Below are 21977 nucleotides of genomic sequence, written 5' to 3'. Positions count from 1 at the left end.
TGGTTCCATAAAAATTTTAGGATTATTTGTTCCATTTCTTTGAAAAAGATGGATGGTACTTTGATAGGAATTGCGTAGATTGCTCAGACACATGGATTTTTGAGGCTTGAATAAGGGTATACATATGTCTCTATCTGCCCATCTTTCAGGAGAATATGAATCTCAATATTTTATGGGATTTAAAATTTTTATTTTAGCCATGGACCCAAAGATCACACTGCTAGAGAAAATACTCCAAAGACTTTCTAGTCCTTTTTTAATAAAATTCAAACTTCTCATTCTGGCCTAAGGGATATTTACTCTCAGGGAATGAAATCTTTCTCCTTCAGCCAAAGCACAAACCCCCCTCCTATCTTCCGGTCCTTAATTCTGTGGGTCTGCTCCAAGATCATAGTTTATAAATGGTTCCCTATCTTCAACTTCATTCTCTTTTTCTTTTAATCTTATAAGTGTGTCTTTTCTGCAAAGGTAAACAGACAAGACAAAACCAAACCAAATCAACCAGCTAACCAAATGATGACAGTAAGAATAATAGCAATGACAAATGAATACCCTGCTTTTACTCAGACTCTCTCTGAAACACTATTAAGAGCTTTAGGATCATAGAATATGCACCTATTTTTGTCTTAATTAGTTTGGGGTTGTTTAATACATAATTGTGAGTCTATACAAACTCGGCTATGCAGGTAATTGTTCTAGACTAAAGCACAACATAGACAAGCAGTTTCCTTATACTGGGAAAATTTGTGAAAATCACCTGTTCATAGAAGAAGAGAGTATTTGATGGAGTCATGTATGTGGATGTTTAAATTATTATTGGAAGTGTTATTTACTGAGTGAAATGGTTAATCTAGAATATATAACAGCAGATTATAGCTTTGAAAACATAGAATGGGCAAGGGTGGATATGTCATTAGATTAGATTATCCACATGGAACAAAATACCAAATGATGAAAGTTAGAATTAAGACCACGACTTTCCAAAGGATCTCAGACCTTGTGTGGAAAACCATTCACGTCCATGCTTAGGGAAGTGGAATTTGTCTGAGTCTTCCCAGGCGGTTTTGGTACTCAGCATTCCTCCACTGGTGATTCTTGCTTACCACAATCTTGAGGGGGTAAAAGATGAGCAAAGAAAGTGCTAAACCAGACCAAAAAAATTGCTCTTATACTCTAGAATTTCTTTTATGCCCTAGAAGTCAAAATGTGTTCTGTTTTTTTTAAAAAAAATCATAACTTAATGAGGAAATAACTTTGTTTTAAAGATTACATTAATCCCATCCCAAGACATTTCTTGGTAACATTGGTGTTACCAATGAGATAGAGAGAAAAACCGCATCTTATATTTATTCAGCATGGTTTCAAGGTTATTCAAGTTATTTTGATATCTCAAATTCAAGAAAGCTTTTAAGATGTTCGAATAAGTTTCCAGAATTAAATCAGTAATATGAAAGCACTGAGTACTCCCCTCAAGTTTTTCTCAATTTGAAAATTTACACTGACTAGGAGGTTTGCCTGCTGTTGAAAGTTATCTACTTCAGAGATTAAGTATTGTTGATGATTATATTCCTTCCTTTTCTACACAGTTTATCCTTTTGGATATGTAAGACTTAAACCTGTTTTGTCAGAGAGGCCTCTATTTTTTCTCTCCCCATCCCTCTTCTACTCACAAACCTTACAAACTAACTTTCTAGTCAACAGTTTCCTGCATCTTTGGGAGTTATGCTTTATTCTCCTTTTCTAAATGTTACCAATAGATAAATTTTACAAATTTAACTTTTTTTTCACTGATTTAATTTTTTTGCTCATCAACTTTTCTTTGCTGTTAGCCACTGGTGGGTGGGATGGGGGAGGTGTTGTACTTAAAAATATCCCATTGTTATTAATGAATTGTTTTATAATTATTTACTGTTCTGTCTATTTTGAGAACAGGGGCTACATCTTACTTATATCTATTTTTAACATAGTTCCTGAATAAAGTAAATGTTCAATAAATTTTGTCAAATGTTGATTGCATGCATATCATTTCTAAATTCAGAGGGCCTGGAGAAGTATCTATCCTTTGTTTGGAGTACTAATTGGAAGTCTTTCTAATTCTAATATATAGACTATATATATAGTCTAATATAATATATAGACTAATAATTGGTCTTTCTAATGCTAATATATATTGTTTTCCATTTAAATCATTACAATAAAATTTAGAAAAGGGAATGTGTACGATATGCAAAAAAGAAAGGACCACATACATACGAAAAGATATTCTGTCTCACAAATGGTTAGGGATGTACAGATTAAATAGTTTTTTTTTTTTTTTGGTCAAGCCTGTAGTAAGTAAAAAGATTAATATCCAAACTAGTGATAAGAGTTTGCCAAAAGGTGTGTTCTCACATGTTGTAGTTGTGGCTCTGAATTATAATCATTTATAATTTGGGACAGAAACAATTTTGGAACAGTAATCATTTTTAAAAAATCAAACCATTTGAATCAATGGTTACACTACTGGGAATTTAACCTACAGAAATTCAAGTGCCGTTATGAAAAGGTATTTGTGTAAGAATGATTGCTGCATCATGATTAGTAACTAAAAGAGAGATAGAGAGAGAAAGCAGCATAAATGTTAGTTTTACAGAAGAATGGCTGAATAACTATGATACATCCGAATTAGGGAACTACAAAAAAAATAATGATATAGATTATTGTTATTGTTAATCACATAAATCATAATAAGCCAAAAACAATCAAGATACAGAAGAACACATACTTTTATAAGTGGAAATAAAAAACTCTAATGGAACAGCTAACATTCCTGTTATAATATTTTCAAACTAATAAGAACAAAACGGAGGTCTTTAAACCAAGCCAGTTAAAAACCAAAAGATGATGGCAGTGTCCAGCCAGGGTTTCTCAGGCACGGGATGGAGTGACCCATCTGAGCTGCAGGACAGCTCAGAGATTCCTCTTCGGAGGGCAGAGAGCTCAGGCGTCAGCCCAGAGGTTCATGGGTCTTTCCTCCAATCTGGCAACTGCATTAGAGCAAGGAGGATGGAGTCAGTTCCTTGGAGACAGAGCACTTCCCTCATATTTTACTTCCACGTTCTCCGTTATAGAGCAAACTCTTTATCTGGGTTCTGAATTTGTATCAGAATTTGGAATTTCAATTAAGTTTACTTATGCTCAGATATTTTTTTTTACCTTAGTCATTAAAATATCAGCAACAATCCTAAATTCCAAATGAAAAACAAACAAGCCTGAAACAGCAAGATGTATCAGTATCTGAAAAATGTTGTTAGTACTGCTTTGTCTCAGGGTAACCCAGAACAGATTTAGAAACTATGTTGGTATATGCTGAGGTGGATTATTGGTTTTGTTATTCAGTTAATTCATAAAGACTATATTCTTACTGAAATATCTGGATATATGAGACAAAATTTGCTCTGACCTGCCTTTTCCAGGTAATTGCCTCCACTCTACATTATATATGGAACATAATCAGGGTTTTTCTTATTGTAGGCATAGTCATCTGCAGTATTTTGTTAAGATCAGGGCAAGAAGGTAGTGACGCAAGGCAGAGGATAGCATTGAAAAATATGCTTGAAAAGGAATTTTTAAAATAGATAAAGTGCAATTAGATTACTTTAGCTAATTCCATAGCTTTGGAGATCTGAATTGGATTAACCATACTGCAGTGTCTAATGACCTGTGACCAATGACAGGAGTATGGAATTGGGTAGAGTTTCTGTGACAAGGCATTTCTCCGAGACTAACAGCCACAGCATTAAGTTCTAAGAGCCCCCTCCTGGGTCTCAGTGAAGTCCCGACTGTCTCCGAGAGAGACAGTCTGATGGAACTGTTTCAAATTGTTGAACAGCCTTGCTAATCCTGCCCGTCTCCAATCACATACTCTGAATCCATATTCTTCTCACTATGGTAAGCTTTCCAACTACTTTTCAGATAACCACACTTAATATTTGGAGTGGATTGACACTTTTGTAATAGTAAAACCACGCCTGAAATGTCTTTGTGGATACCCTTCATTATTTTAATGGCAAAGAGAGAGCATTTTTACTCAGAGGAAATATCCATTTACTTCTTGGGTGCTTTGTGATACTTTAGAGGAAAAATGAGATTACGTGAAAGATATATACTTTTTCTGTGATGTTGATCATATTCCCTTACATTCTTTCATAATTAATTTTCTTGCTTTTTAAAATCTAAATTTTTAAAAAATATTTATTTGAGAGGCAGAGGTGGGGGGAAGCACAGAGGGAGAGGAGAAGCCTCAAGAAGACTCCCCACTGAGCACAGAGCCTGATGTGGGGCTCGATCCCAGAACCCTGAGATAATGACCTGAGTCAAAATAAAGAGCCAGATGCTAACTGACTGAGCCACCCAGTGCCCTTAAACTTCTTTTTAAATGCTGTTTTCAGCACCCCTCTATACATGTTCATTCTTTAATTTAGATTCTAATTGATACTTAATTCAAAACTATAGAAATGCTATGAGCATGAAATAAGATAATTGTAGTATTTTATTACTTAGCAAGATTTTGTTCTTTAGACTTTCTTTTCCTTCTTGTGATTTCAGTACTTACTTGGAGAATTTTTAATCAACATTTATTTGTGTTTCCTTTTGTGGAGTGACATTTTAAATACTTCTAAGATTTTAATTTGATGAAAGACATGAGCTCTACCTTTTTCTTTTTTGTATGTTATACATACATTCTTTTTAGTATGTTTCCAGTTAGTACATAATTTATTATTAGAAATTAATAATTAAAGGTTAATTAATATAATGAGTAAATGAAGGGTAACCCATAAGCTTGTTATTTTAGTTGATACTACCATTCAAATATTTACTATTTTTTGAATTGGTCTAAGGTAAATATTGCTTTTGTACAATACATATGAAAAGTGAATTTGACAAATAAAGAGTATAAATAAGATATTGCCAACACTTAAAAAGAACACATGTTTGAACAACTAAAACATGGGTATGAAAAGGAGTAGTGTAATTATTTGGACCACATAGTATTCCTAGAGATCTACTGAAATCAGCCCAAGCAAATTCATGTATGAATACCTTATTAACACTTGATTAAATTACTGGATATACTTGGAAACAAAAGAAATTTATTTATTGAATTATTCTGAATTTCACTCTTCAGCCTTTCAGAATAAGTGGCATTTTTATCCTGTTTTAATGTGCTTGTGCTCAAAATGTATGTGCAATGTTTAATAGTCAATTATACAGATAATTTCTTTTTTTTCTCCCAGGGATAGATCATCATTTAAAGCTATTAATGTAACTGAAACATCATTAGAGTTCTCAGATTTGGACTATGATATTGAATATAGTGCTTACGTAACAGCTAGCACCAGGTTTGGTGATGGGAAAATGAGAAGCAGTATCATTAACTTTCGAACACCTGAGGGAGGTGAGTTCTTTTGGATGTAGGCCAAGTAAAAGAATATCCTACTTAGAAAAAATACGTAGTAAATATCAAAATGTATTATTAAACCCAACATCTGTCATCATTTTGGAGGCAAATTTGCTTTTTGGTCATTTCCCAGCTCTGTGATGTTGGGAAAATTAATCTCTCTGTGCCTCAGTTTCCTCTCTATATTAATGGAAACAATGTATACCTAATTTACAGGCTCCTTATGAGGCTTAAATGAGTTTATATTTGCAAATGCACCCAGTACAGAACTTGACAGTTAGTAAGCATTTTACATATTTGTTAAATGAAACACACTGCATGAAGTGAAATGAAACAAAATGCATGAAGTCAGCTTTTTACCTTTGTTCTCTGTTTCCAGATTCTAAGTTAATTTGGAATTTCATATTATGTGCTTTATATTGGAGACTTGTTATGATGTTGTTTTCAAATACAGGGCAATGGGCATGTTTTAGAGCTGAGATAGTGTTTTATGAGTAAAAAAATCTAATAGTCCTCTGCTTGGGTATTGCTAAGACACAGTGTGAGAGCCCATGGATTTCAATTTCATTTCTGACTTCTAAGTATTATTATTATCTGACTTCTGGGTATTATTCCTAATTTAATTTTTTTTATAAAAAACGATAGTCATTACTTATCAAAGACAGGTATTTAGATTTCAAAACATTATTCGAAACCACAAGTACAGTCTTCTGTTCAAAAAAATTTTTTTTATAGCACCAAGTGATCCTCCCAAAGATGTTCATTATGTAAATCTCAGTTCTTCATCAATCATGCTCTTTTGGATGCCTCCTTCAAAACCTAATGGGATTATACAATATTATTCAGTTTATTACAGAAATACGACAGGTACTTTTGTGCAGGTAAGACCAGAGTTTTCTCCTAGTTCTTTATTTATATCCTTCAGTTTTGTTGATGATGATAAAGACTTGGCATGGTAGAAAAATCATTTTTCTTACACTGATAATTATGCATAGACATTTTGTAAAACTCCCACTGACGTTAAGAAAATGTGGTGGAAAAATGTCAGATACATTTTAATCTAGCTATGCATGCTCACACATTTCAAATGTATTGCTAACAATGAAGCGACCACCTATTTAAAATTCTGTGTATAAATACGGCCCTTAATTCTACTTCTCCAAGAAGTGTTCTCTAAAGAGTTGATGGTTTAATTTACCCTCAGTTATTTCTTAGCTAAAATTTCCCCTTTTGTTTGTATACAGTGCAAGTTTGGATATGTTTGGGTATTTTTCCTCAATTTTAAAAATTTTCACTACTAGCAGAAGGGGTTGTTGTTGTTGTTACTTAGTATTAGATGTAATAAAACTACTAGTAATGTGGTTATTTAACTTGATATTAACCCTCTGCAGGGTTTTAGGATCGCATAGTTTTCTGATGTGAATGATGGTTATGAAGATAGCTAAAATGCATTTCATTTAGAGAAATGTTTTCAATTTACTCAAGAGAAATCCTCTATTTATCCAAACTAAATATTTTATAGACCTCTAATATATGAAAAGGATGAAACTGGAATGGTTGTGATTGAATCAGAAATAGAGTTGGAATATAATTTGGAAAAAAAAAACAATTTCAAAGACATACTACAATTTACAATCTTGGGAAACAAAGCAGGATTTATTGTATTATTTGCTTTAGTTTAGACTGATCAGTAGAGTCAGACCAGAATTTTACTAGCTGTCTCAGGACTAACCCAGCAGTGAATAGGAGAAATCCAAGATTGGTTTGGTTTTGATATTCTGCTCAAAACCCTCTAAGGGTAGGGATTGAATAAGTGTGACTACTTAAAACTTTATGCCAGAAGGAAAACAACTTTGTACAAGACATGAAGATATGGATATATATGTAGCTATTGATGTAGACTTTTTAAACAATTACCTTAAGAGCAGAAGAAGAAAGGAGGATGCTTTTTTCCCCTTCTATGTGTATTAAGCAGTTTTGCTATTCCTTTTTGTTCTACTCTATTTGGAGAAAAGAAATGGGATTAATGTGCAATTTATTATTTTTATACAATTGTTTTACAAATTTAATGATGTGTCATTATGTCATAGAGACCATTCAAAATGCAGATTTTTCTTCTTTCATTCACTCAACAAAAATATTGCAAACTGGTGTCAGTAGTTCTAAACCTTAGCAAAGGTTTTGCCTCTGCACAATTTACTTTATGACCTATGTACAAAATTTTATCTTGGTTCTCTTTGTCCACATCTCAATAATGAGGGGTAAACATCTAACTATGGTTTCAATATGATCTTATGAACCTATTTATTTAAACCTGGGTATATGATACCATCCCGTTTACAATTCATCTATCTTAGAAAATGTAATCTTTTATTAAATAATCTTAAGAATGCTTTTAAGTGTGACAGCTGCAAGAGAGCACAGGCTAATGATGTGAAAACATTTCTCACATTGCTTAAAGTTCATCTCTGCTTTAATTTGTGCCTCCAGTTAGTGTTAAATACAGCATCTTTACTTCCTAATTTTCTATTTTGTATTGGCAGAATAGAAGAAATCCTCAAAATAAAAATCATATAGCAGAATAAGTATAACGCGTTTGTCTTCCTCCTTCTCTTTCTAACAGAACTTTGTAGAATACTTCATGGAGGGCCCATCATATTCTGCTTTTCATTCCTGGTATCTGCTTACTTGTCTCAGCTCCTAGGCCATAGCAAATAACTTGAAGAAAAGGGTCATGTGACACTTATCATTCCATCCTCCAAAGTCCCCTGGTACTCTATCATACATAGGTTTAATGCTCAGTAAATATTTTTAGTTGAAAGAACACAAATTATAATAGATCAACCTTATTTTTGGCACTTAGTTATGGAGCATTTGAGTTTGTGGTGAAGTGATTTTTCCTTCTTCTTACCTTGGGGAATTTAATCTCTTGTGTTTTAATCTCATGTGTTTTTCCCTCAATTGCTGCACATTGTGTTTAGTAGAATGTATTAACTCTTCCACATTTTCCCTTTGACCCACTTATGTCATATCTCCTCCCTGTGCCTGACATAGTGTCCTGTTTTACTAATGGAATGCTAAATAAATACTGTACTGGTGGATTAATCAAATTTGAATGCTTTCACTATATAACAGAAGTTATATATTATATTATATTAATAATATATATCATTTATATTTATATTATATTAATTAATTATATATTATATTAATTAATTATATATTATATCAATTATATATTAATTAATTATATTAATATTATATTAACTATATATTATATAGTTACTATATAACTTAACAGAAGTTATATAGTAGCATGTCTTAATTCAATAATTAAGCTGAAAGACAGTTTTTTCCAAAAACCTAATAAAATGACTGAAATAGTCTCTCATGGTTCACCTCGCCTTCTAATTTACCCAAATTCCCTACTCCTCTCTAATGCCCCTTGTCCTCCATGCTATTTGTTATGCTCCACAAATAAGTGAAACCATATGATAATTGACTCTCTCTGCTTGACTTATTTCACTCAGCATAATCTCTTACAGTCCCATCCATGTTGCTACAAAAGTTGGGTATTCATCCTTTCTGATGGAGGCATAATACTCCATAGTGTATATGGACCACATCTTCCTTATCCATTCATCCGTTGAAGGGCATCTTGGTTCTTTCCATAGTTTGGCGACTGTGGCCATTGCTGCTATAAACATTGGGGTACAGATGGCCCTTCTTTTCACAACATCTGTATCTTTCGGGTAAATACCCAGGAGTGCAATTGCAGGGTCATAGGGAAGCTCTATTTTTAATTCCTTGAGGAATCTCCACACTGTTCTCCAAAGAGGCTGCACCAACTTGCATTCCCACCAACAGTGTAAGAGGGTTCCCCTTTCTCCACATCCTCTCCAACACATGTTGTTTCCTGTTTTGTTAATTTTGGCCATTCTAACTGGTGTAAGGTGATATCTCAATGTGGTTTTAATTTGAATCTCCCTGAGGGCTAATGATGATGAACATTTTTTCATGTGTCTGATAGCCATTTGTATGTCTTAATTGGAGAAGTGTCTGTTCATATCTTCTGCCCATTTTTTGATGTGTTTGCCTGTTTCGTGTGTGTTGAGTTTGAAGAGTTCATTATAGATCCTGGATATCAACCTTTGTCTGTACTGTCATTTGCAAATATCTTCTCCCATTCTGTGGGTTGCCTCTTTGTTTTTTTGACTGTTTCCTTTGCTGTGCAGAAGCTTTTGATTTTGATGAAGTCCCAGAAGTTTATTTTCGCTTTTGTTTCCTTTGCCTTTGGAGACGTATCTTGAAAGAAGTTGCTGTGGCTGATATCAAAGAGATTACTGCCTATGTTCTCCTCTAGGATTCTGATGGATTCCTGTCTCACGTTGAGGTCTTTTATCCATTTTGAGTTTATCTTTGTGTACGGTGTAAGAGAATGGTCGAGTTTCATTCTTCTACATATAACTGTCCAGTGTTCCCAGCTCCATTTATTGAAGAGACTGTCTTTTTTCCGCTGTATATTTTTTCCTGTTTTGTCGAAGATTAATTGACCATAGAGTTGAGGGTCCACATCTGGGCTCTCTACTCTGTTCCACTGGTCTATGTGTCTGTTTTTATGCCAGTACCATGCTGTCTTGGTGATCACAGCTTTGTAATAAAGCTTGAAATCAGGTAAGGTGATGCCGCCAGCTTTATTTTTGTTTTTCAACATTTCCTTAGTGATTCGGGGTCTCTTCTGATTCCATATAAATTTTAAGATTATTTGCTCCAGCTCTTTGAAGAATGCCGGTGGAATTTTGATCGGAATGGCATTAAAAGTATAGATTGCTCTAGGCAGTATAGACATTTTGACAATGTTTATTCTTCCGATCCGAGGTGAACCATGAGAGACTATGGACTCTGGGAAACAATCTGGGGGGTTTGAAGTGGCGGGGGGGTGGGAGGTTGGGGTACCAGGTGGTGGGTATTGTGGAGGGCACGGCTTGCATGGAGCGCTGGGTGTGGTGAAAAAATAATGAATAATGTTTTTCTGAAAATAAATAAATTGAAAAAAAAATAAAATGACTGAAATAATCATCTGGATAACTGATCTAATTCCAAATTTATTACACGTTTATGCATGTTGTATCATCAGGAATGAGTGCTGGGTGATTCAAAATAATTCATGTCTCAATAGTCAATAGGTAAATTATTCTGATAGGTGATCAGAATAAATTCCATAACAAACTTGTTCCAATTCCAAACTTGTTCAAAAATAAAAATTAAAAATTATGCTCAAAAGCTATATTAATATATTTTTTCATTACCTAATCATGACATTTATTTTATAACTGGAGTCTGTACCTTTTGATCACTTTCACCCATTTTGCCCACCTCCTCCCACTCTGTACCTCTGGCAACCACCAATCTGTTCTCTGTATCTGTGAGTGCAGGATTTTGGTTTTTTGTTTGTTTTAGTTTCCTCATATGAATGGGATCATATGGTGTTTGTCTTTCTCTGCCAGACATATTTCATTCAGCAGCATGCCTTCAAAGTTCATCCTTGCTGTTGCAAATGGCAAGATTTCCTTCTTTTTAAATGACTAATTATATTAATATTTTTAAAAGATACTTCATGTAACCCAGTTATTCCATGTGTAAAATAGATATGTTGAAAGACACTGAAGTTCACAGATCATATTTTGTGTGACATTGTTATGTTGTTTTAACTTGCCTGTTTCTGGATAAGCAACCATTGAGGTAGATCTTTTATTACACTCATCCCTCGCTCCAACAAATATTGGCAAAAGAACCACAAAACTTTGCTGAATTTAATTTTTTGATACATTATAGAACCATCCTAACTATAAACTTTAGTCAAATTGACTACCCTAAGTTTTTCATTTATATTTATTTATTTATTTGAGAGAGAGAGAGAACGCACACATGTGTGCATGAGAGCACGGGAGGGGCTGTGGAAGAGGGAGGGAGAGATACTGTCAAACAGACTCCTGGCTGAGGGCAGAGCCCGACATGGGGTCTCATCCCAGGACGCTGAGATCATGATCCCAACCAAAATCAAGAGTCAGTGTGTAGGGCACCTGGGTGGCTCAGTCAGTTAAGCATCTGCCTTCAGCTCATGATCCCAGGGTCCTAGAATTAAGCCCCACCTCAGGGTCCTGCTAGGCGGGAAGTCTGCCTCTCCTTCCACCTTTGCCTCTCTCTCACCCACTCTGTATCAAATAAACAAATAAAATCTTAAAAAAAAAAAAAAGAGTAAGATGCTTAACCAACTGAGCCACCCAGATTACCCTGTTTTTTTCATTTAAATGAACTATTTATCATTTAGTGTGGTTTTAATTGTATACCAGATATTGTTTTATATGCTTCCATATCATCTAATCCTCAAAAATCTCTCTGTGAAGTAGAAATAATTATTCCTATTTTATAGTTGAGGAAGGAGAAGTTATGAGTTGAGTTGATTTATTGAGGGCTACTCTGCTAGAATTGAATTAAGCCTATAGGATGTTCAAAGCTTTGTCCGGATTGGAATGACTAAGCTTTCTTTGTGTAGATGCACATTATTATTAAGACTTAGTCATACTAATTACCTACATAATTTTTAAGTCTATTTTCCTTTATTTTAGAATTAGTTTTCTTTAACTTTGTGTTTTGTGTTTAAATATGTTCAGAAAGGAAATGATTGCATAAATAAGTTCCCTAATTTCCCTAATCATCGAAAAATGCCTTAGGACAAATATAACTAGGAGTCAGGCAAAAGATTTTTAAAATTGCTCTCACTCTGCATAGAAGAAAGAAAATCCGTCTGACTTCCTATCTCTCTACATGATTATAGAAAAAAAAAAGCCCCATTAAGGATGAATAATAACAATTTGAGAGAAAGAGGTGAATATTTTCATAATTTCTTCATCATTAACAGGAAGAAAAAAATAAAAGTTTTAATAGGATACTTAAACTTGTTCAAAAATATATGGTCAGTGTTTTGAAAAATACTTGAATGTCTTATAAGGAAGACGGAACACTGAGCAGTACAGTTGTAGCATTTTCAGTTGGCCAGTGAATATTCACCATAAGCTGGAAGTTTCTCCTTTTAGCTATTCTGTATGTTGATTTTAGGATAAAAACTACTACTATCCATTCCTCTTTTAGCACAACATATTTCCAGTTTAATTATTGCACTAAAATTTTCTATGTTGATTTTTCTCAAAAATTGACATATTAAAATGACACAACCAATTCATGGATAATAATTATTCTGAAATGTTTATGTATGCTAAAACTATATCCTGAACAATTAAAATGATATGTTTATTTTTCAGAATTTTACACTCCATGAAGTCACCAATGACTTTGACAATATGACCATATCTGCAATAATAGATAAACTGGCAATATTCAGCTACTATACATTTTGGGTCACAGCAAGTACTTCAGTTGGAAATGGGAATAAAAGCAGTGACATAGTTCAAGTATACACAGATCAAGACAGTATGTAAACCAAAAGCATTTATTAACCTTTAATAGGATTAATTTAAAACTTTATTTCAGAACCTTTTTTTCTGTTGCATGCATTGCTAGCAAAATCTGTAATTTATTTAGGCACATTTAATTAGTTATTATAGAAGTTCAAAATGCATTTAATGCAACTACGAAACTATTAGAATAACAGCTTTCTATGTTCTTGAAAACTACTACCATTCATGAAGACTCTGTCACTTTTATTCCTTCAGAAGATGTCACAGCCATCCAAGTTATAAGCATGAAAAATGCTGTTGCATCCATGGATGGATTTTCCAATACTTAATATACTTGTCCCTTTGCTTTTAGGAGCTACTTTTTTTTTTTTTTAATCTAGCAACTTCCATTTCAGCCTTTGAATCCACATAGGACTCTATACAGCTTCTTCCTGTGATTTTGACTCAGATACCTGAAATGTCTTTACTTTTTTTTAACCCCAGAAGTTTCTTGTATGGAGCTGTAGCAGTATCCTGTTTGTGCTGAGTGTTCAGAAAACTGTGATGATTGAAGCACTTGATGTTTTTCAGGTTTCAGCTTCAAGAATACAATGGCACAAAAATCATTGCCTATTTCTTCTTGTTTCTGGTGTCCACTTATTTCTTAAAGACTAGTCTCCTACTGAGAAATGGTATTGACCTAAAATTCTGCGGAGAGTAAGATTCTGTGTTTATTGTCTTAAGATTGAAAACCTACAGACGTGATATGTATGAGGGAATGCCTTCCTTGTTAGAGCACTCTTTTAAATAGTTTACACAGTGAGCTACAGAATAAGATATGAAAAAGTATGTGAAAATATGTGCTTTCAGAGTCTTTAGCAAAGTGTTTTAGTGCAGTATGTGGTCAATACCATTTCAGACATTCTTTAAATGCAGATCTCTCCCTGTATTTTCACCAACCCATAAATTTTATCAGTGACCATTATAGCACCGTGAATAATAAACACTTACTGTGCACTGTTGCGGACGAGAAATCCTAGATGTGATATATGTACGACAAAGATAATCTTTAGAAGAAAGAAAATTAAAATTGTTTAGATAATTTAGATAATACAAATTATGAAATATTTAAATATAGGTGTATATATACACAGTTGTACATGTATAATACATGGATAATCTCCATGTTGTAGGAAAGAAAAGACAAGAGAGCATTATATAAAGCAATTCTCTGCCATATTAAAGATGACAGGGTTTATATTTTGAATCATTTTTAATATAATTATTTTGTAATGATATTTTATAGTAGGTGGTATTTATTAAATCTGCATTTAAATGATGTAAGAGCTGATGGTATAAAAAATGCCACTGCAACAATTACCCTCAGTTTGTGAATTTACTTAGATTTCATTTAGGGTGACTGATAATTCTTATATTTTGCACGTTACCTACCATAGTACCTGAAGGGTTTGTTGGAAACCTAACTTACGAGTCCATTTCATCAACTGCAATAAATGTAAGCTGGAGCCCGCCGTCTCAACCAAATGGTCTAGTCTTCTACTATGTTTCTCTGAGCTTACAGCAGACTCTTCGCCATGTGAGACCACTTCTCGTTACCTATGAAAGAAGCATGTATTTTGATAATCTGGAAAAATATACTGATTATATATTAAAAATCACCCCATCAACAGAAAAGGGATTCTCTGATACCTATACTGCCCAGCTACACATCAAAACTGAAGAAGATGGTAGGCTGGACCCTTTTATTGCCTATAAGCTGATTTCTTATTTATAGGGGCTTTCCGATAGAAAACATCATTCTTATATAGAATCTGTTTGTTCTCAAATAATTAGTCTTTCCATAAACATAACAAACTCTATTTTAAAATTAAAATAATTATCTGCTAATAAAATTAAGTCCCATTACTATTAAGCCTCTTCTTTTTAATGCTAATTCACTTTTGTTTCATTTAATATTCTTTTTTTCTTTTATAGTCCCAGAAACTTCACCAATAATCAACACTTTTAAAAACCTTTCCTCTACCTCAGTTCTCTTATCATGGGATCCCCCAGTAAAGCCAAATGGTGCAATAATAAGTTATGATTTAACTTTACAAGGACCAAATGAAAATTATTCTTTTATTACTTCTGATAACTATCTAATATTGGAAGAGCTTTCACCATTTACATTATATAGTTTTTTTGCTGCTGCAAGAACTATGAAAGGACTTGGTCCTTCCAGTACTCTTTTCTTTTACACAGATGAGTCAGGTAAGCCGGCATCCATACCTATTCAAATGATTTCACTGTTGCAGCCTAGCTCTCTCTTTAAGGAACAGCAGGGAAATTGAAAGGATGTTCAGTTACCTATTTGTAACAAGCTTACAACTATTCATCTACTTTGCTGAACATTTTTTTTTCCTTAGTTCAAGCTTCAGAATGAAGTGTTTGTTTAAAACTACTTTGGAACTACTGAGTTCCAAGTGTAAAAATGTAATTACTGCTGCTATTTATTTCTAAGATTGAAATACCATCATTTTAGAAATCTTAACTAGTGTTTTTAGGAAGCTAGAGTCACAATGATATTTTTATGCTAAAAATGTTATGAATATAAGTTTTATAATGTGTTTTCCTGCAGTGCCTATAGCACCTCCTCAAAATTTGACTTTAATCAACTATACTTCAGACTTTGTATGGCTGAAATGGAACCCAAGTCCTGTTCCAGGCGGTATTGTTAAAATATATAGTTTAAAAATTCATGAACATGAAACTGATACTGTATTTTATAAGGTAGGTTGATTATAACAGCATATGTTAATTTCAAAAATTCAAAAATTGAATTAAAATCTTTTGACATGCAGGGGAAAACAGACTGCTTTAAATTAAACAAGGATCATCTTTTTAAATATTTTCTTTTTCCTGCAATTTAGGGGTGTTTGTGGAAAACACGAGAAAACATTTGTCAGATATGGAAGCTGAATACTTTGTAGAGCAATTTATTTAGCACTTACAATTTCTAGATATTAAAGAGTTAAGAAATAATTGCATTGTATTGTTGCTGGAAAGTATATAGTAAAATTTTTAAGACTATTTAAAACCTGTTGTTATCTTAAATGCAATATATTTCTATTTATTGTCAAGATAGATACCCAGTGATGTTTTTAACCTTTCAGAAAAGTATTTATACTGGAATCTGGTAATCTTCCCTGATAGAATATAATCCCACACTAATTGGTCTTTTAAGATATACCATTATTCTTTTCCTTTCAAAACTAATTCATTTGTAACACTAAATACCCTTTCCCTCCTCCATTTTTAGGTTCCAGAATCAATGAAAAATACCCAAAGAACGGGTATTATAAAGGATCTCATATATACTAACATTTAATTGCCAAAATATGGTATATGACTGGCTTTTGTTTTTAAAAATGTTTTTATTTTTTATTTTTTCCAAAGGCAGATGAAGTCCTGGATGCTCTTACTTAGTTACAGCAAGAAGCGTGAAAAAACTCTGCAGTAAACATTGTCCCCAATATTATATGCATTACAATTTATTGTTGATGGTAAATCATTTATATGGCATATGTAGCTTACTAGTAAAAAGCAAAAGGAGTGGTTAAGGTGATGTCTTAAGGAACAATGACTTTCTTTTTGGAAATCAAGATATTAATTTAAAATCTGATTGGCTGAGTAGAATTTGAATTATAATACTCCATAAATGTGGACTTTTCCCCCAAAGCATGAAATTCTATTAATGATGCTAAGTCTCTAGCCCTCTAATATCTATGCCTGGTCTAATCTTAACATATTCCCATTTTTTGTTTGTTTTATCTGTAATGGTCACTGGGAAACATATATAAAAAAGGAAAGGGCAATCATTTTCTTACTGCAATCACATTTGGGACTTAATGTGCTACATTATAGCAGTTGCTTAATCTCTCTGACTCAGTTTCTTCAAATGTAAAATAGGAATTATAAGGATGCATACATTAAAAAATGAAAATTATAAAGGGAGACTCTATATCAAGCATTTAGAATAATCTTTAGCACTTGACAAATGTATTAGCTGTTGTTGTTGTTGTTATCATACATATTTTAAAAAAAGATTTTAAAAATCCATCCGGCGCTGTCATAGTACTAAGCATGAAAGACAGTACACCTCTACCTGAATATGAGAAGTTATAGTCTAAGCTTTTAAACCTCTTCATTTTTCAGTAGATACGCTACCATTAAAATTTCACTAGTAGCAAACATATTACCTTTATACAATAAGTATTAAATGTGCCACTTTAAATTGAGGGAATAGTTTTTCTTTAAAATTTACTACTTTTATTTATTGCTATTTACATCCATTTTTCTCTTCTGTCAATTTTCATAGTCTTTTTTAAAAAATATTTATTTTAGAGAGAGAGTGTGCTTGTGAGAATGGGAAGAGACCGAGAGGGGGAAAGAAGCAGACTCCCTGCTGATGTTGGAGCCTGAGGCAGCTGAATCTTAGGACCCTGAGATAGTAATCCGAGCAAAAACCAAGAGTCAGGCACTTAATCAACTGAGCCACGCAGGCGCCCCTTCATAGTCTTATTTTAAGTTCTTTTACATGTACTTCATGCCGCCTTTTTTCCTTTCCAAGCAATTTACCCTATTTCCCTTTCTATGTTTTCCTCTGCCTCTTTCCTATTAGTTTCTATTTTTTTTCCTTTTTTATCCGTTCAAATTACTTGTGGGTTTGTGGAGGCGGAATAATTCCCGAACCATCCCCAAATATTCCCACCATCGCAGTCAGTCCGTTGTGGTCCAGCATGGAGACCAGTTAGATCCAGGTCTGCTGGTAACTTGGATCATTCACACATCTGATGAAAGGATATTGTTCAGTAAAAAAGTTCTGTTATAATGTTTGGAAATATTCCTCCCTCAATTCTCCTTCTTACAACTTCTCTTATGTAAATCTGGTAACTATCCTGTAAGCTGCTCACCTTTTCTTTTATTATAACCTCAAATTCTGTCATTTTTCTGGGTACGAGCCCCTCCTAATGCAAGTTGAAATTTATTTACCTGAGCTGTGTTTAATTTCTCCTCAATAAATTGTTGATAGATTTCTTTGTTCAATATAAAAATTCCTTGATACAAGAACCATGTATTTCTTATATTTGTATCTTTATAATCTCCTGGTTATCTAACAGTATACTTTATAAATAGTAAGTGTGAAAGAATGAGAGGAAATAATATAATACAATGAGTTCCTAAAATATGTGAATGACTTAGAATATTAATTTAAAATATGATTTAATTTAAAATGTGATTAAACTGTAAGTACCTTGCAAAGTAGTTTTCTTGCTAAATTTCTGTTACTGAAATGTTTAATAAGTCAAAGTGTTTTCTATTTGGGTCAGATATAATGCAGTATTTTAAAAATTATACCATCATAGGAGATTGTCTTCTCTTTCCATAAGGATAACAAATTAGTCTTAACTGATCTCTCAGTTTTGACAATTATCTTTGAATGAAGACTTTACACTTAATGATAAATTTTTATATGAGAATGCAAATCCTTCCTTGAGCAATTGTGATAACTGTTTTGTTTCTTTTTTCATTTTCCTAACAGATTGGGTAAAATTAGAAATTTAGGAATTATCTGAATAAACTCCTTATTTAAGATTCATGAGAGTAGATATTTTGTTTAATTAACTATTGTATTTCTAATACCTAGTAGGAAGTAGCTGATGATTAAATTAATTTACATAGAATATTACTGGATTAAAAAAAAAGACTCTAGATGAATTCAAGAAAAATCAATATTGCTGACCACCCATAATTTGATTTAAGTTGGAGACTTTGATTTTTGCAAATTTAAAGGAAGTAATCAGTATATTAATCTAAGCAAGAGTTAAGGAGACAAAATGAAAACAAAATACTCTAGCATTAAAAAAAATTTAAACTATGGCCATTATGACAGTCTTTAGAGCTGAGAGGGTGCCTAGTTCATCCTATTATCATAATATGATCCCACCCTGTGGCACAAAAAAATGTTTACTACTTCACTAAAAATGCCCATGCTTATTAAACATAGATGGCATAACTTTCATGTAACAAAACTTTTCTTCCAGTTACAAATTTTTGGTAATGCTTTGTGACAAAGAATTATTTCCTGCTTTTCAGAATATTTCAGGTGTTCAAACTGAAACGCAACTTTTTGGACTGGAACCAGTCAGCACCTATTCTGTCAGTGTATCTGCCTTTACAAAAGTTGGAAATGGTAATCAGTTTAGTAATGTAGTAAAATTCACAACTCAAGAATCAGGTAAGGCACAGTTTTTTGATCCTAAGATGTTTCACTCTGCATTTAACACTTTTCTCTTCTTTTTGGTTTATATGATAAAGTATCATCATTTAATAGTGCATTCAAAGGGAAGTTGAATTTCAGGACTTTAACAGTAGGCTGTCTTGTCTGCCTTCCAATCTATACATATATTTACATGTGGTTTTTCATTTTGAATGGAGGAAATTTAAATAAAGAAATAGTTTAGGAACAAAGTAGGTTTCTAGGTATCTGTGAAAATTACCTAATTCTTTTTTTATATAAAGTTTTTATTTAAATTCATTAGCTAACATGCAGGGTAATATTAGATTCAGGTATACAATATAGTGATTCAATAGTTCCGTACAACTCCAGGTACTCATGACAAGTGCCCTCCTTAATCCCTATCGCCTGTTTCACCCAACACCACCCACCTCTCCTCTGGTGACCAACAGTTCTCTATAGTTAAAAGTCTATTCCTTGGTTTCCCTCTCTCTCCCTTTTTTATTTCCCTTTGCTTGTTTGTTTTGTTTCTTAAATTCTTAGTATCAACTGAGACAGTTGGGGTTGTGGAGGAGGGAAGGCAAACCAACCAGTAGACACTTTTAACAGACTGGTTTATATTTCCATGAAGTAATACCAGTTGTTTTTTTTTTTAAGATAATGTACTGTGACATGTGAAGACCACTGCTCATTATGTAAGCTTCTATTTTCCCATTGTCCATCTGTAACAAGTGGAGGGAATTATGAAGACTATGAAATACCACCGGTCTAATTAAACAATGTACCTACATGTCACATACATGCCAAAGCTCACCTTTGCTTGTGTACTGGATAGTTTGCATTTATGATCTATTTCATGGGTGACTTAGAAATGCACTTTCCTTCTCTCAGCTGGACCATATATATAAAAGCTCCTCTGCCTCACTTTTTTCATCAGTGATTATTGAATGAGCACAAGATATTACTCTAGTTGTTTTTACTCTGCACTTTAGATGTACTTCCTCTCACTTTAGTGAATCTCTAACTTGAAACTCGGGACCACTCACTGATAAGGTAGTCATTTTTGCATTAATTTATGAATATCTGAGACTTTTTTCCCAGAGAATTCCCATAAAATAGGCTAAGACAAAAATATATACCATGGATAAAAGTGCATGCTTTGAAGTCAGTGTCTGGATTTGAATCCAAGCTTGCATAGCTATATAACCTTGCAAAGGTCCATGAGTCCTCTGAGCCTCTAATGTTCCTAACTGAAAAGAAATACGTGTAAGCAGTAGCCACCTCTAAGGTTGTGGTGGAAAATATTTTAAAAGATCCACATAAAGTTCTTATTAGAGTTTTGGGCACACATTTAGTGGACAAAAAAAAAAAAATTACTCTTGCCCCATTCTCGTGTTACAGATGAAGAAACCATGATTCAGACAGTTTAGATAAAAAGGTCTGAAAAATTAGTGAAGAAACTGAATTAGAACATCAGCTTCTGACCACTAGTGAAGGGTGGACATGACTGTAGGAAATGGTTATATTATAAATGATAATTTACATATTCTATACAAATGTTAAACCTATAAAGAAAAACATTTTAATGATTTATACATGTATCAGTTTAGTAAAAATCAATGCTAATCTTTTAGATAGTAATCCAGTAAATGCTTTCATCAATAAAATAAAATTATTGCATAAAATTCTATGCCTTGATTGGTTAAGTAAAAAAGATTTTCAACTTTAAGGGTTAAATATTGCTGGTTAATTATTTTTTGGTTTACAGAGTCAGTGAAATAGATATTCACAAAATCTGGATTTATAAATTAAACTTAAGCAAAGCATCAACTGAATTTATTTTATGAAAATATTATATATTTTTGAAAATAAGGAAGCAAATAACTAATAATATTTAATTGCCAGAACTCTGGATCAGCTGAGAAATTGTCTTTTCTTTAATTTTAAATGCCACATATCCTTTAGTGCGGATGCCTTTATCTTACAGAGGAAGAAAATTTGTAAAGATAAATTTAGGTCAGAGGAGAAAATGAAAGAGTACTTGAGTACTCTTTAAATAATGGTGCCTTTACCTTTACCCCTCAGGCAAATAATACATTATATGATAGTAAATATAATTTAAAAAAATAAAAATAATTCAAAAAAATAAATAATGATGCTTTTCATAATGGCAGCAAGTTGTTTACACTTCTTTATACTCCACCAAGTCTTCGTACTCTGCTACTTCTTTACAATCCACAAAATGACGATATGCAAATTTTCCTTCTAGCATCCTCTTTTTACTGTAATAAGAAAAGCTATGCTAATATTAGGGGACATTACATAATTACTTCCCATTTTCATGGGAAGTAGCCAGTCTAATCTTCAGTCACTTTGATGGGCTGGGGTACTGCTCTTCAAACAGGCCCACAAGATATAGTGGGTCTCTGAGAAATTGGGTTACTTCCAAGTAAATTCATGGAAGTTCTAGAAAAAAATAGTACTGAATTAAAAGCAGGGACTGATTTAAATCTTCTCTCCAGTGACTTTTTAAAAGATACTGAGGGATCAGTCTTTCACAGTTCTTCCAAAGAAGCCTACCAATTATAAAAACAAAATTCCTAAATTGATCGCATGTTTCCTAGTACTGTTGTTGCAGGAATTCTCTTGGTCATGCCGCTTCGAAGAATGAAACGGTAGATGAGACAAAGAGTGGTGAGCTCCAAAGCAAAGTTTATTGAGCAAGAGAGTATAAAGCTCCCAGAGAGGGAGGGGACCTGAGAGAGTTGCTGTCAGAGTTTCT

At 33.1% G+C, this 21977-nt stretch overlaps 1 protein-coding gene across 1 annotated transcript in view; it reads left to right on the top strand.

The window, feature by feature from the left end:
- Positions 1 to 21977, top strand: part of PTPRQ (protein tyrosine phosphatase receptor type Q) — a 198581-nt gene that overhangs the window by 56020 nt on the left and 120584 nt on the right. The window contains exons 19-25 of the mRNA XM_044226332.1: positions 5277 to 5437; positions 6176 to 6321; positions 12763 to 12931; positions 14355 to 14645; positions 14893 to 15168; positions 15536 to 15687; positions 19054 to 19195. Coding sequence (XP_044082267.1) covers positions 5277 to 5437; positions 6176 to 6321; positions 12763 to 12931; positions 14355 to 14645; positions 14893 to 15168; positions 15536 to 15687; positions 19054 to 19195 — 1337 coding nt within the window. The remainder of the gene's footprint in view (positions 1 to 5276; positions 5438 to 6175; positions 6322 to 12762; positions 12932 to 14354; positions 14646 to 14892; positions 15169 to 15535; positions 15688 to 19053; positions 19196 to 21977) is intronic.

This window comes from Neovison vison, chromosome 12, assembly GCF_020171115.1.
Source record: "Neovison vison isolate M4711 chromosome 12, ASM_NN_V1, whole genome shotgun sequence".
Taxonomy (NCBI): Eukaryota; Metazoa; Chordata; class Mammalia; order Carnivora; family Mustelidae; genus Neogale; species Neogale vison.
Note: the sequence above shows the minus strand (reverse complement) of the source record. Positions and strands in the feature narration are given on the sequence as shown.